At 40.1% G+C, this 16,934-nt stretch overlaps 1 protein-coding gene across 3 annotated transcripts in view; it reads right to left on the minus strand.

Annotated features, from left to right (window-relative positions):
- Positions 1 to 11,875: 11,875 nt before the first annotated feature.
- cib (thymosin beta cib) overlaps positions 11,876 to 16,934 on the minus strand; it is a 28,376-nt gene continuing 23,317 nt past the window's right edge. For all 3 annotated transcript variants that reach the window (XM_053770805.2, XM_053770807.2, XM_053770806.2), the window contains one exon: positions 11,876 to 12,490. In XM_053770805.2, the coding sequence (XP_053626780.1) occupies positions 12,465 to 12,490 (26 nt within the window). In that variant the 3' untranslated portion in view covers positions 11,876 to 12,464. The remainder of the gene's footprint in view (positions 12,491 to 16,934) is intronic.

Genomic DNA, 16,934 nt, shown 5'->3' on the forward strand with positions numbered 1-16,934 from the left:
ATTATAATCAAAAAGAAGCGCTAAGCCACAAGGACTATACAGCTTTTGGTACAAAATTATTAATTTTTTCATTAACATAAATGAAAAAAATATATCTAAACATACAAGAGAAAATTTTAGAATGGACTTAATGAGTTCTTGCTAACTGGCCAGCTTTACCTATTCGGCACGACATATATATATACATACATAAATATATATACATATATGGTAGGTAGGTATAATGTCTGTCAGAACACAGGACATTATTATAATCAAGGGGGAAGCGCTAAACCCGTAGGATTATACAGCGCCTGTGAGGGGATGTGGAAGGTATTGAGGCTTAATTCAGGGAACTGGAGCACAGATCCAATTCCTTTGATAAGAGTCCCTCACCAGCATCAAGGAACCTTCCTTGAGGGGAGAACACAGGACAAATGTTTTCTGACACAGGCTTTAGTTATATGATGACCCACAGGTTGAGCTTTTGTTTATCTGACCGAGATAGTCCAATTCCTTGGATCAGGAACCCCTCACTAGCATCACCTCCCTCGAGGTAATATGGATCATAGTGCTTAGGGAATGTGAGATCATCAGATTTCATTCAAAAGTTGAATTCAATTCCTTGAAATAACAGCCTTTCACCAGTTTCACAGTAATTCTACGATAAATGCCCTTCTTAAAATGATTATACTTGGGTAAGTATGCTGTTAAGTACGTGAGGAATGAGAGGCAATTAGGTTTGACCTAAGTGGAAATTAGCTCCAATTCCCTGGATCAAGAGTCCTTTGCCTGCACCAAAGTACCTCCTTGAAGTAGCCCTTCCTAAAAGCTAGTGGAAACACAGTAAAAGGCATTTAAGCTTAAGTCAGTTACTACAGCATTCTGATGATTAGTGTTATTACATTTATTAGAGGAGCGCTGAACTCCTTATCCAGCGCCTGGGAAATAGGAGGCATCCAGCTCGATCTAGGGTGGAGGAGGAGAAGTCAAATTCCCTGGAATCATGAACCCCACGCTGGGATCAAGGTATCTCCTTTTATATTTACAGTATGGGGCAGCACTTAAACCCATAAAGGGTTATAAAGCACCTAGGGAGGGGTAACAATTAGGTTTGATCTGAAGAGAATTGGGGGGGATGGGGGACCAAATCCTTGGATCAAGAGTACTCCAGCATTAGCGTACCTTTTTTGAGGTGAACATTCTAAAGAAACCCTGAAAAATGTGTCTTGTCTGTTAGTTATATGTAAGAGGAAGAAGATACTGTAACTTACATTTACAGGTTTATTATTATTATAATCAAGGGGGAAGCGCTAAACCCGGAGGATTATACAGCGCCTGGGGGGGGGGGATGTGGAAGGCATTCAGGCTTAATTCGGGGAACTGGAGCACAGATCCAATTCCCTAAATCAAGAGCCCCTCACCAACATCAAGGAACCTTCCTTGAGGGGATTTACAGGTTTAGACGATTAATATAATCATAACTAAGTGCTAAATCCACAAGGATCACACAGCTCTGGCATATTTAGATGAAATCTTAATAAAACACAAGCGAAGGCATATGTTGCCACACTCAGGAAGTGTTTTGTATAACTTGGATACTTTTATGTTAATTTAATGTTTTTTAGTGAAAACTATTGGGATGCACGTTTTAACTAAAATGTAGTAACATATTGTAAGGTATCTGTCTAATGTCAATGATAAATTTTATACAATTCGAAGCCTGAACAGATATATTCCACCACACACTAACCCAATAACATTTTTTTTTTTTTTAACTTATTGACTCTCACAATGGGAGGGAAACTCAAAAACACATTCACTCAATTGCTGTCTTTCTAGAACTGTGCAGACATCACAATCAGATTACCCTCTAACTGCAACATCCCCTTTCTTTCAGAGTTCAGGTGCTGCCTTTACCACCTCCAAGACTCAAGTCTGGCTAATTAGTTTACCTGAATACCTTCAAAGAAGTTCCTTTGCTCATACTCCAACAGCACATCCAAAGGGCACTCGTAACATCTTCACATAAGCCTGCTAAATGTTAAAGTCCCTAAAACTCAGCCTCTTATACCCCCCTCCCTCCAACTGTTTCTGGGATGACCACCCTTTCCCTCCTACATTTCACTCCAGATTTATACACCCTCTTCAACCTATCCTTCTCCATCCTCTTTACATACTCAAACCATTTCAACAACCCTCTGAATCATACTCTTGGTCACTCCACAATGTATTTTAATTTCCATGCTCCAAATTCTCACGATATTCACACCATGCATTTCTCTCGAACATGACATCTCTGCTGCCTCTTTTGTTGCAGAATTCAAAACCCATGCCTCAAGCCCACATAAGTGTTGGTACCGTGATACTCTGGTACCTTTCCTTTTTATTTTTTCCCTCCACATAAACTTTTCTTTCCACAGATACTTCCATACAACAAATATATAATTACATCTAGTTCCATAATATTCCCTCCCTCCAATCTGATATTCATTCTAATAGATTATTGCCTAGACGTTTTCTTACCCTCATCTCCTCTTTTTTGTCCACTCTTAATTTTCCTCTTTTACACACCCTTCTAAATGCATCCCCCAATCTTTGTAATATGTCTTTAGAATATCCTAAAAGAACCATATCATCAGCAAAGAGCAACTGGGATAACTCTCACTGTGCATCAGATCAAACATCTTTCAATTCCACACCCCTAAACACCCTGCATTTCCTTTCACACTATGTTAAGCACCTATGGTAACCATCACACATCTCCAAGTCCTGCTTTCACTGTAAAACAGTTCCTTCACTTTACATATCCTAACCTGAACCCCTCTATATAAAACTGCTTTTAGTAACCTACCTTTTATTTCATACATTTACAGCATCTGCATGGGGTAGTGTTCAACCCATAAGAGCCATCCAATGCCTAGGAAATGGGAGGCAATCTGGCTTGATCTAAGGGAGAGTAACTCATCCCTTATATCAAGGGCTCTCTACTCGCCCAAAACAATCATAGAATTAGTAAGGTGTGGTAAATGCAATAATTCTCAATGATCTTACCTTAATTAAAAGCAAATTTGCAGATTTAACATTCATGGGGAAGGGGAAGCCCTAGATCAGTGAAGGTCCTACAGTGGCTGGGAACATTACAGCTAATCAGGTTTGAGCCAAGAATAAGGATAGATCAAATTTTGTGAATCAAAAGCCTTCCCCCCCCTCACTGGTATTAAGGCACCTCCCCTAAGAGGATACAAGTTTTCTCACACTTTATACAAGTTGTACTATTATTATAATCAAATAAGGCGCTAAACCGACAAGCGTCATGTAGCACTGCAGGGCAGAAAATAGTGCTGGGGCTACAAACAGCTAGATGGAGGGGATCAGAGGTGATGGGAGATAAGGGCTGGAAGGGACATTAGGGGCTGTGTGTCAAAGTTCGTATAGTAAAGTAGGTCAGTTGCTGACAAAAAGTCACTAAAGTGATTGTAAGTCAAAGGCAGAGCCATCTGCAAGAAGGAAAGATAAGGTAGGGCAGTGGCACTGGTGGAGGTAAATCCTTCGAGCTCGCTGGTAAACCTGACAATCCACATGAAAGTGAAGAACTGAAATAGGGACCCGACAAAACTCACAGAGAAGGATAGGGTGCATGTCCAACCACCGTTGTTGCCAACGGCTGCAAAGATGAGTAAAGATGATGATAAAATAATCCCTGAATGGAATACCTCTATAGGAAGCTGGAAGATCATGCACCGCTGACCGAGCAGCAGCGTCCACCTGTTCATTGCCCCGTACATCAAAGTGACCAGGAACCCAACAGAAAATGAAGTCTGTTTTTGCTAGCTACACGGTGCAACCCAAGTTGAATACAAAGGACCAATGGATGAGGGGAATCAAGCTGTTTAATAGCCTGTAAAGCGCTGAGGGAATCCAAAATGATCACAAATGCCAAAGTGGACATGAATGTAAGATGGTGAAGAACTATGAGGATGGCATACAACTTGGCGGTAAAAATACTAGCCGAGTCTAACAAATGACCCTGGACAATATCGTCAGGGAACACTGCAGCGAACCCAACACCGTCAGAAGATTTAGAACCACCTGTATAAACAGCGACGGCACGAGCATGTGACCAGAAGTGATTAAGAAAAAGAGAGCAAGCAGCAGCCGTAAGTAGGAAAGCTTTGGCATACAGCAGTAAAGAAGAGACAAAAACCTTCTGAATCTCCCGAGGGGGGAAGGAAAAGGTAGACGCTACATGAACATAAAAAAAAGGCAAGTGGAGAGAAGACTGGAGCGAGTGAAGACGTAGAGAAAATGGACAGAGTAAGCAGGGGTGCTGATCAACTAACGGGCCTCTACTAACATCTGAGACCAACCTACACGTAAAAGGAACCAGAAGGTCACGAGAGTGGACAAAGTAACGAAGGCAATGAGCATCATGATGATCAGCTAAGGAAGGAACATTCACCTCAGTACAGAGGCTTTCAACAGGGGATGAGTGAAAGGCACCAAGGCATAAACGTAGACCCTGATGATGAAGGGGATCTAACCTAAAAAGAGTGCCAGGAGAAGCCACAAAATAGACTTGGTCACCATAATACAGCTTTGACAAGACTAGGGTGGAATGCAAATGGGGGAAAAGTCCGGTGATCTGCTCCCCATGAACAATGTGCAAAAATTTTAAAGAGGTTCAGCCGACCATGGCAGGCTGCCTTCAAAGAGGAAATGTAAGGTTTCCATGTCAACTGGTGATCGAACAGAAGGCCAAGAAACTTGACTATGATATTCCAGGATATGCAAATGCAATGAAATATCTGGGACAAGTGGACATCTAGTAAAGGTAATGAAATAGGTTTTTGACTAGAAAATTTAAATCCGAGACGTGGCCCAATGGGAAACACTGTCCATAGCAACCTGAAGGGAGCCGCTACCAGGCAACAGTCAGCGCCTGCCTAAGCTATAGCAAAGTCATCCACATAAAGCGACGACCAAATAAGTGATGGAGAAATGGAAGGTAGGTCATTTATAGCCAAGAGAAAAAGGGTAGTGCTCAGGACACATTGTGGGACTCCCTCGGCCTGAACAAAGTCTGAGGAAAGTGAGGCGCCAACACGGACAGGAAAACATCTTTCAGATAAGAAAGCAGCAAGGAAGGTCGGTAGATTACCATGGAGGCCTAAGGAGTGGACCTGGGCAAAGATATTATACCTCTAAGTGGTGTTACATGCCTTCTCAAGATCAAGACTGCTAGGATGGAGTGTTTAGCAAAGGCATTTCAAACATACGTATCTAAGTGAAGCAAGGGGTCCAAAGTAGAGCGGCCCTTGTGAAAGCCACATTGGTGAGGAGAAAGACTACTGCGAGTCTCCAAATACCATATCAGATGTCTATTCACCAATTCTTCCATCACCTTGCAGACTACACTAGTCAGAGCAATGGGACGATAGTGAGAGGTATCAAGCCCTGAAGTGTCTGGTTTGCGAAATGGAAGTACAATGGCAGATTTCCATTGTGGAGGGAGAACCCCTCGCATCCAAACAAGATTGAAAAGATACAAAAGGACTGTAGAATGAAAATGCTGTAGCATACGGACATGGATATCATCAGGCCCAGACGCCGATGACCGGCAAGCCGAAAGCATGGACTCTAGCTCTAAGAGAGTAAAAGGTACATTATACGGCTCCATCCCATTAGAAGAGGAATCCAAGGGCTGTTGCTCCCTGGCGGACTTAGAAGTGAGAAACAAGGGACAGAGGCGATGCCCTTGGGAGACACGGACAAGATAGTTCACGATTTTCATGGCAACTTCAAGATGTTTCTTAACACTAACACCAGCAACCCGCAAAACAGGAGCTGGGTCCGGAGCGTACTTGCCATACAACTTCCATACCTTCTTCCAAACCGCACACATAGGGGAATTCGAGGTAACAGAAATGTAGCCTTGCCAACAAGTGCATTTAGAATCTCATATGACACAGAGAGCAACTGCCCTTGCCCACTTAAAATCCAAAAGACAGCCTGTGGTCCGATTATATTGACAATGGCCTCACACAACATGTTTCAAACGCACTGCACGGGCACATGCAGTAGACCACCAAGGCACACACGTCGGAGAATGCATGCCCGAGGTTTGAGAAATAGAACGTGATGCTGAAGTCAAAAACTAAGGTTAAAAACTGGTGCACCAGCTCATCAATAGAGGATGAAGGGTCCCCCACAAAAAGCGGTAAGATGAGAGTATGTAGACAGTCTGTACTGTCTACACAGACAGCCTTGCTGTCTGCCAGCTTAATTCATATTTTGCGGCATTAAGATGCTGCCCTCTGGGCCTGCCCAGGTCTGTGAGAAGCTGGGCCCACACTCTCTCACTCACACAGCGGCCTAGCAGGAAGACACAAGGCCTAGTAGCGCTCTCCTCTCGTGGACATGGCCTCCCAGGCCATGGGCACAACACACAAGCCTGTGTACCCACCACTACATTTTAAATAAAGAAAGAAGCCTCCGAAGACGTTTATAATTCACATGCACCCACTTTCATCGTACGAAATAATCTCATTAAACATTGGTAGCAGCGGTGGTCGCAGCAGTTGTGTTTGCCCGGAGAGAGGAAGGAAGAAGGATGAAGTCATCTTCACTTTATCACCCTATACAAGAATCATCCGTCTCTCAAAGAGTTATCCTGATGTCGTGTCTGCACATTTCAGCATCCAGACACAGGTACAAGCAGGATCTATCCGAAATTTACCGAATTTCTTCGAGAATTGTAAGTGGCGTCCCAGTGACCCCACGCTACAGCGTCCCACGCTGTTTCTCAAGTCACGTGTTCAGCATCACTTGTATGTTGCTGTTGTTGTTCAGCTCAGCACAGCTGTTTCAGCAAGCCAGAAGTGAGTTTTGTGGTGATTTCTGCGTCCAGTGTGTCTCCCGGTGTTTGTGGGTGGGAGAGGAGGAGGAGGAGGAGGAGGAGGAGGAGGAGGAGGAGGAGGAGGAGGAGGAGGTGGTCGTTCCTCGCCTTGCCCACGCTCGCCCTACTCACACCTCACCAGCCTACCACCACACTCCACCACTGTGTGTTCACTCCCTCTGCTGTGTTTTCTGCTGTTTTTCGTGTGAATTCTTTGCCAGTGCTGTATCCGAGTGCCCGAGGCCACTCGAAGCTATGTGGATCAGCATGCCACGTAGATCAGCAAGCCACGTGGATCAGCAAGCCACGTGGATCAGCAAGCCACGTGGATCAGCAAGCCACGTGGATCAGCAAGCCATGTGGATCAGCATGCCACGTAGATCACGACACCACGTAGATCCCAACGCCACGTGGGGTGTGGGTGATGTCACGTGGATCTACAAGCCACGTGGGTTACCAAGCCAGATGTCCCAGGCCACATACTGTGGTCTGCTGCCCACATCACATTGACGTCACCCACGATGCTGCCCGACTTCATGACGTCACGATGTCTGCCTGATGTCACCTCAATGTCTACTGACGTCACAGTGCTACTGACATCACCTCGCGACGTCACGCCTGACATCACATTGAGTGTTCTAGTAATTATTTCAGTATTGTCGAGAAGATATATGTCGTGTGTTAATTAATTCCTCTCAGTCAGTGTTCTCACATGTTAGAATATGGCTTAGTGTCAGGGAGGTACTACTGTCCTGCCAAGTGAGTGTAAAACGAAAGCCTGTAATTGTTTTACATGATGGTAGGATTACTGGTGAAATTTTTCTGTCTCATAAACATGCAAGGTTTCAGGTACGTCTTGCTACTTCTACTTACACTTAGATCACACTACACATACATGTACAAGCATATATATACACACACACACACCCCTATGGGTTTTCTTCTATTTTCTTACTAGTTCTTGTTCTTGTTTATTTCCTTTTACCTCCATGGGGAAGTGAAACAGAATTCTTCTTCCCTAAGCCATGCGTATTGTAAGAGGCGACTAAAATACCAGGAGCAAAGGGCTAGTAACCCCTTCTCTTGTATAAATTACTAAATTTAAAAGGAGAAACTTTCATTTTGCTCTTTGGGCCACCCTGCCTTGGTAGGATACGGTTGGTTTGTTGAAAAAAAAATTAGTGATTTAAAAAGTTTTATGCAAATTCTAAGCAATTTATGATATACAAGTTTTGGAGCTCTAGTTGGCTATGGATATTTGCTGCACATTCTGTAAATGGCTATTATTGGACTATTGTAATTATTCTTCTTTCAACAAATTGGCCGTATCCCACCAAGGCAGGGTGGCCCAAAACGAAAAACAAAAGTTTCTCTTTTTAAATTTAGTATTTTATACAGGAGAAGGGGTTACTAGCCCCTTGCTCCCGGCATTTTAGTCGCCTCTTACAACACGCATGGCTTACGGAGGAAGAATTCTGTTCCACTTCCCCTATTGTAATTTTTTTTTTTTTTCAACAAGTCGGCCGTCTCCCACCGAGGCAGGATGACCCAAAAAAGAAAAAATCCCCAAAAAGAAAATACTTTCATCATCATTCAACACTTTCACCACACTCGCACATTATCACTGCTTTTGCAGAGGTGCTCAGGATACAACAGTTTAGAAGCATATACGTATAAAGATACACAACATATCCCTCCAAACTGCCAATATCCCAAACCCCTCCTTTAAAGTGCAGGCATTGTACTTCCCATTTGCAGGATTCAAGTCCGACTATATGAAAATAACCGGTTTCCCTGAATCCCTTCACTAAATATTACCCTGCTCACACTCCAACAGATCGTCAGGTCCCAAGTATCATTCATCTCCATTCACTCCTATCTAACACGCTCATGCACGCTTGCTGGAAGTCCAAGCCCCTTGCCCACAAAACCTCCTTTACCCCCTCTCTCCAACTCTTTCGAGGACGACCCCTACCCCTCCTTCCTTCCCTATAGATTTATATGCTTTCCATGTCATTCTACTTTGATCCATTCTCTCTAAATGACCAAACCACCTCAACAACCCCTCTTCTGCCCTCTGACTAATGCTTTTATTAACTCCACACCTTCTCCTAATTTCCACACTCCGAATTTTCTGCATAATATTTACACCACACATTGCCCTTAGACAGGACATCTCCACTGCCTCCAACCGTCTCCTCGCTGCTGCATTTACCACCCAAGCTTCACATCCATATAAGAGTATTGGTACTACTATACTTTCATACATTCCCTTCTTTGCCTCCATAGATAACGTTTTTTTGACTCCACATATACCTCAACGCATCACTCACCTTTTTTCCCTCATCAATTCTATGATTAACCTCATCCTTCATAAACCCATCCGCTGACACGTCAACTCCCAAGTATCTGAAAACATTCACTTCTTCCATACTCCTCCTCCCCAATTTGATATCCAATTTTTCTTTATCTAAATCATTTGATACCCTCATCACCTTACTCTTTTCTATGTTCACTTTCAACTTTCTACCTTTACACACATTCTCAAACTCATCCACTAACCTTTGCAATTTTTCTTTAGAATCTCCCATAAGCACAGTATCATCAGCAAAAAGTAACTGTCAGTTCCCATTTTGAATTTGATTCCTCATAATTTAATCCCACCCCTCTCCCGAACACCCTAGCATTTACTTCTTTTACAACCCCATCTATAAATATATTAAACAACCATGGTGACATTACACATCCCTGCCTAAGACCTACTTTTACCGGGAAGTATTCTCCCTCTCTTCTACATACCCTAACCTGAGCCTCACTATCCTCATAAAAGCTCTTTACAGCATTTAGTAACTTACCACCTATTCCATATACTTGCAACATCTGCCACATTGCTCCTCTATCCACTCTATCATATGCCTTTTCTAAATCCATAAATGCAATAAAAACTTCCCTACCTTTATCTAAATACTGTTCACATATATGCTTCAATGTAAACACTTGATCTACACATCCCCTATCCACTCTGAAGCCTCCCTGCTCATCCACAATCCTACATTCTGTCTCACCTCTAATTCTTTCAATTATAACCCTACCGTATACTTTTCCTGGCATACTCGGTAAACTTATTCCTCTATAATTTTTACAATTTCTTTTGTCCCCTTTCCCTTTATATAAAGGGAATATACATGCTCTCCGCCAATTCCTAGGTACCTTCCCCTCTTTCATACATTTATTAAACAAAAGTATCAACCACTCCAACACTATATCCCCCCTGCTCTTAACATTTCTGTCATGATCCCATCAGTTCCAGCTGCTTTACCCCCTTTCATTCTACGTAATGCCTCACATACCTCCACCACACTTACATTCTGCTCTTCTTCACTCCTAAAAGATGGTATACCTCCCTGGCCAGTGCATGAAATTACCGCCTCCCTTTCTTCCTCAACATTTAAAAGTTCCTCAAAATATTCTCGCCATCTACCTAATACCCCCTCTCCCCATCTACTAACTCCCCTACTCTGTTTTTAACTGACAAATCCATACTTTCCCTAGGCTTTCTTAACTTGTTTAACTCACTCCAAAATTTTTTCTTATTTTCATTAAAATTTCTTGACAGTGCCTCTCCCACTCTTTCATCTGCTCTCCTTTTGCAGTCTCTCACCACTCTCTTCACCTTTCTTTTACTCTCCATATACTCTGCTCTTCTTATAACACTTCTACTTTGTAAAAACCTCTCATAAGCTACCTTTTTCTCTGTTATCACACCCTTTACTTCATCATTCCACCAATCACTCCTCTTTCCTCCTGCACCCACCCTCCTATAACCACAAACTTCTGCCCCACATTCTAATACTGCATTTTTAAAACTATTCCAACCCTCTTCAACCTCCCCCACCCCACTACTCATCTTTGCACTAGCCCACCTTTCTGCCAATAGTCGCTTATATAATCAAATTAAATTAAATGCTAAACCTGTAAGGGTCACATAGCACTTTGAACTTTAACCCTTAAACGGTCCAAACAGATCGACGTTCAGATTCGTAGTGCTACAAAAGTAGATCTACCTTTTTTTACATATTTTCAATAACAAAAAAAAAATGTAGATAAAAGTTTTTTTTACACGTTTTCACATGTAAAACAAAAAGAGATCTACATTTTTTTTACATACTTTCAGATGTTGAAAAAACGTATATATACGTTTGGACCATTTAAGGGTTAAGGGAAAGTGTGGCACTTATTAAAAAGAAAAATGAAATGCTGGCTGGTAGTAACAGGTGCTGTGGAGTTACTATTTTCCATCTCTGGTAAGTTGTCTCCTTGTATTTGTATGAATAACTTTTATTCCATTATTCAGAGTGGTTGATTAATCTTAAAAAATGTGTGATGTTCTCAGTCTCCTTGTGTTGCAGCACAGCCTTACTGATTTTCCTTATCTGGCATGTTGAGCATTAGGATAGCATCTTTAGAATTTATGGAGCAAACTGAAATTACCCCCTGTCATCTTTCACCTTCAATTGCCATTCCTGAATCTGAAGGCAACTTTCAGTAGTGCATCTATCATCAGATGGTTCTTTTTCCCATCAGGAGGCATAACACCATTATCAGACTGAGGCTAGGGTAGACGGACAGGGATCCCCTTTATCATCAAGGAATTAATTTCACAGAATGGTAAGACATTCTAGCTATCTGGATAATTAACAGGGAAGAGTTGAAGAATATTCAGATCTTTTAGTATTTAAAGGACTTGCTCGGTTAGGATTTCTAATGTAAGATCATTTCAAGACTATCTTTAATCATACATTTTATTTCATACTATTTCTTTCCATATCTTAAGAGGGCGAAAAGCATCACATTTATCCAAGAGAGACTGATCACGTGAATACAGCAATTTTTTTAATTAATATATTCACTAATATACATAAAAAATAGCCTAACTGCAAATAAAGAAAAATAAATTATTACACTTGCTAAAAAAAATGGATGAAACAAACAATGAAATACAAAAGCATTTTATTGACTCCCAAAATCACATATTTGGATGCCCCAAAAAAAGCAAAAATAAAAAAAAAAGTAAATAAATGAAAAATATATTAGCTTGAATTATCAGTCTGTAAATGCCAATAATTAAATGCTAAATGATCGTCAAAAATAGAATTGTCAAAATTGCTTATCTTCGAAATACTGTATATGAACTCTTGTACCTTTTGGCAGTTTTCCATTACCTGTGTGGGAGAGACCTCTACCTTCTAAACACAAGACGAAAGCAAGGTGAAATTTTGGTCCACTTGCATCACTGACACTTAACTAATGATGTGCAAAAACAAATAAATATTGAATTACCCTAAAAACTGTCTTGCCAACGCCTTGCTATCAATCAGCACCTTTTTCTTAACATTAAAGCAAAAAATATTGACTCAAAGAATAGTTTATGATATCAGGTTACAAAATCAGTAGTTTTTACTTATATACTTAGATTATCAAAGTACAAAACATTTTGGCTTGCAGAACTCCCAAGGAAGTTCAAAGGGAGCGGGGAGAAGGATATCACTTGGATGCGCTATGCACAGCACTGCTGTCGCACTCCTTATTAGGCTTTCTTCTCCTGCTCAATCTCTGAAAAGACACACATTATATATGATTACTGTCAACATTCACAAATTAATTGTACAGTACATCTTATATTTTTTTGATATGCTGTAGTAGACAAATGTGAGGCAGCGTGCACATGTGTACAGAGGCTCTGATTGTAGAACACTAGCATCGGACATTCACCTATGCAAAAGTGATAGTAATATCATGAGTAGTTGCACTGTCATTTGTGTGTACTTTTAGTGGGAGCAAATATAAATCATATTGAGAGCTAAGTTAACTTGGAGCCTTCAAACCCAGTGTTGATATTCAGGAAGGTATTGTCATAAGGTATTGTATAATTTTAGAGAAATCAAAATAACGAAAAAAATAACTAAGCCTGTAAGAACCAAATTAATGTTAGAAAATGCACAAGTGTTCACCTAAGGACTGTAGGAAGTGCGTTCATTTACAGCTACCTCAAGTTACCCTCAGCCAGTCTGTCCCAAACTACTCATGAGGGTAAATGTGCAGGACAGACATCACATCCCGCCACATAGGCCAGCACAACCCACCTCAAACTTAACATTACAAACTAGAAAAATAAAACTATTTGATGATAAATTTACGAAAGGAGAAAAACAAACAAGGTGATATTCGAAACACCTAAGGCCAAGAGACTTGTTGATGCTAACACAAGTATACAACAGGAGTTAGTATTAAACAAAAGAAAAGTACTATGGGCAAAGAGATTTACACTTCAGTATAAATAGTAATGAGAAGAACCGAGAGTTAAAAATCTGCAAAGTTAACTATAGCATCTCGCAACAGAAGGAAATATAACTGTAAAAGACCTTTAAAAAAAAAGATGGAATATAATACAGAAAAAATTCCATGCTGCTTGCACTGATGGTAGCTGACATACAGCTTGAGGGTAGGTCATGAAGAATGAAGGATGAAGAATGGGAGGAAAAGATCTTAAAAAGTGTGAAAACAAAATTCAGCAAAACACAAATGAACACTCCAATGATGACCATATGTTACAGATGAGTGCTATTACTAACAGACAAGTGGCAGAGAGAACCAGACTAAAGATCACAAAACATAAGCAATAAGGCACTGGCAGTAACTCTTTAAATCACTATTAACCCTTTGACTGTTGCGGCCGTATACATACGTCTTACGAGGTACAGTGTTTGACGTATATATACTCAAATTCTAGCGGCTTCAAATCAAGAAGGAGAAAGCTGGTAGGCCCACATGTGAGTGAATGGGTCTGTGTGGTCAGTGTGCACCACATAAAAAAAATCCTGGAGCAGGCAGTGCATAATGAGAAAAAAAAACGACCGTTTTTTTTAATTAAAATGCCGACTTTGTGGTCTATTTTCGTATAGTACTTATGGTTGTATTCTCGTTTTCTTGGTCTCGTTTGATAGAATGGAAAAAATATTATAGAAAAAGAGATGATTTTGATTGATTTTACTATAAAAAGAATCTGGAAATGGAGCTCAAAGTAGGGGAAATGTTTGATTTTTGCCGATGTTCAAAAGAAAACAAATGACATTGTCCATTCTAATATGCAGTCATGAATTGGTTCATGTTATTTATACAATTATTACAGTATTGGAGTAGTCTGCATAATAGTAAATCTTCTATTTTTTGTTTGAATAAAAATTCGAAATAGAAAGCAAGAGTAATATCAGAGGGGCCTGGAGACATGACTGATGAACAAAAAAATGTTATTTTAGAGCCAGGAATGTCTGCATTGTTCATTCTGGACCTTATTTTGAAATTGTCATATTTTTTAATTTTCGTGAAATTGGCCAAATTGCAAATTTCTGACCACGTTATTGGGTAGTTGAAATTGGTAAATGGGCAGTTTCTTGTACTCAATCGATAGAAAAAACAGAGTTCTAAAGAAATAGCTATGAGTTTGGTTGACTGGAACAATGGAATTAGCCAAAAATAGGGCTCAAAGTGGGCGAAATCGCCGATTTGTAAATATCGCCAAGGTCGCTAACTTCGCGAGAGCGTAATTCCGTCAGTTCTCCATCAAATTTTGTTTTTTTTTTGGTGTCATTACAATCGGGAAAAGATTCTCTATCATTTCATAAGAATTTTTTTTTTTAAATTTTGCGACACCAGGAGACACCTCAGGATTGGGGGCTGCGACAGTCAAGGGGTTAATATAAAAACCTTCAATTTTGGATGTTTCTATGGCACACTGTAAAAAGGGCAACTTTACACTCAATGGTACAAATAGCTACTAGTATTTTTAAGGTAAATTCTTGTAACTGATAAATATTTGATACTCAACATATATACTGAAATATGCCAATACTTTGTCTCATTTATTTTTTTCTGCAAGTGAAGAAAAACAATCACACTTGCCCAGAAACACAGCTGCCTGATTTTGGTAAGCATTTTTTTTCCAAGGATTTTAGTTTTTTGGGCTGGGTAATGGAATTTTCATGACTATCATGATATCTACTACGAAAATGCTAAAAGAGCAATCACTATTTAAATGTTCTCTTAGTTACTATTAGTCACACAGTGAAGATTCTCGTTATATAAAGAATGGCATTATTAGTTAGGATTTAAAATTAATGCTGTGTACTTTGAAGAAACAAAACTAATTAATTATAGAATAGTTACCCAATCACTGATAAACTTAATGTAGTTCCCTAACAAAACACTAACAACCCCTAATAAACCATACCACGGACGGGATTGAACCTGTGATCAGAGTCTCAAAATTCCAGACTGTCGCGTTAGCCACTGGGTCAGCTAGCCACAATAAGATTCATCCAAGTAGGTACATTTCTACACCATAGGAAGGTTAGCATAGGCACCACTGTGACCACAAATGCAAGTTTTTACAGACGAATCTCCAGCTAGCGTGGCCGTGATGAACTCTAGCTCAAGTCCGTGGTATGGTTTCTTTGCAATCATGTCATTACGATTTCGTGAGTCACGTTAACCCCTAATAAAATTTTGTACTATGTGAAGTCTACAACAAAATGGTATTTTATTCTCAGCAGTGCACCTTAATCCAAAACTCACATAAAGTACCTCAAATATGTGGTGCTGCTACTAAAGAACCAGTCGTCTTATGACTTATGATTTAACCCTTTCACTGTTAGTGCCATACAGATACATCTTATGAGCCAGTGTTGGTGACGTAGTAATACCCCAAAATTCTAGCGGTTTCAAATCTAGCAGGAGAAAGCTGGTAGACCTACACGTGAGAATGGGTCTGCATGATCAGTGGGTGTAGTATAAAAAAATCTTGCAGCACACAGTGCATGAGAAAAAAAAACTGACCATGTTTTTGGATTAAAATGCTGACTTTGAGGTGTATTTTCATATAGTATTTATGGTTGTATTCTAGTTTTCTTGGTCTCATTTGATAGAATGGAAGACATATTACAGAAATAGATATGATTTTGATTGGTTTCACAAAGAAAAGTGTATGTACAGTGGACCCCCGGTTTACGATATTATTTCATTCCAGAAGCATGTTCAGGTGCCAGTGCTGACCGAATTTGTTCCCATAAGGAATATTGTGAATTAGATTAGTACATTTCAGACCCCCAAACATACACATACAAACGCACTTACATAATTGGTCCCATTGGGAGCTGATCGTAAACCGGGGGTCCACTGTACCTTGAAACTTGAGCTCAAAGTAGCGGAAATGTTTGATTTTTGCCGATGTTCATGAGTAAACAAATGATGTCACCGTCCAATACGTGTCCAATTAGCCAGTCTAATACGCAGTCACAAATGGGTTGACATTATTTATATAATTATATAATAATGCAGTAGTCTGCTTAACAGTAAATCTTTATTTTTTAGTGTGAATAAAAATTCAAAATAGAAAGCAAGAGTAATATAAGAGGGGCCTGGAGACATGACTAATGAACAGAAAAAAATGCTATTTTAGTGCCAGGAATGCCTGCACTATTTATTCTGGACCCTATTTTGAAATTAGCATGAAATTGGCCAAATTGCCAATTTCTGACCACTTTATTGGGTAGTTGAAATCGGTAAATGAGCAGATTCTTGTACTCAGTCGATAGAACAAATGGAGTTCTAAAGAAATAGCTATGAGTTTGGTCGACTGGAACAATGGAATTGGCCGAAAATAGGGCTCAAAGTGGGGCGAAATCGCCGATGCCTATATATCTCCAAGACCGCTAACTTCATGAGTTTAATTCCATAAGTTTTCCATCAAATTTCGTACTTTTGGTGTCATTACCATTGTGAAAAGATTCTCTATCATTTCATATGAATTTCTTTTTTTTTAATTCTTCGACACAGTTCAGGATCAGGGGTCTCAACAGTGAAAGGGTTAAGAAGTTTTACTCATCCTGTTTCATATATGATACACTAACATATATATAATGTTATGCCTCCTTACATGCTAATACAATTGAGCCAGCATAATATTACTGAAGCAATGAACTCCACAAAAATAAAGAATGTG

Source organism: Cherax quadricarinatus, chromosome 4, assembly GCF_038502225.1.
Source record: "Cherax quadricarinatus isolate ZL_2023a chromosome 4, ASM3850222v1, whole genome shotgun sequence".
Classification (NCBI taxonomy): Eukaryota; Metazoa; Arthropoda; class Malacostraca; order Decapoda; family Parastacidae; genus Cherax; species Cherax quadricarinatus.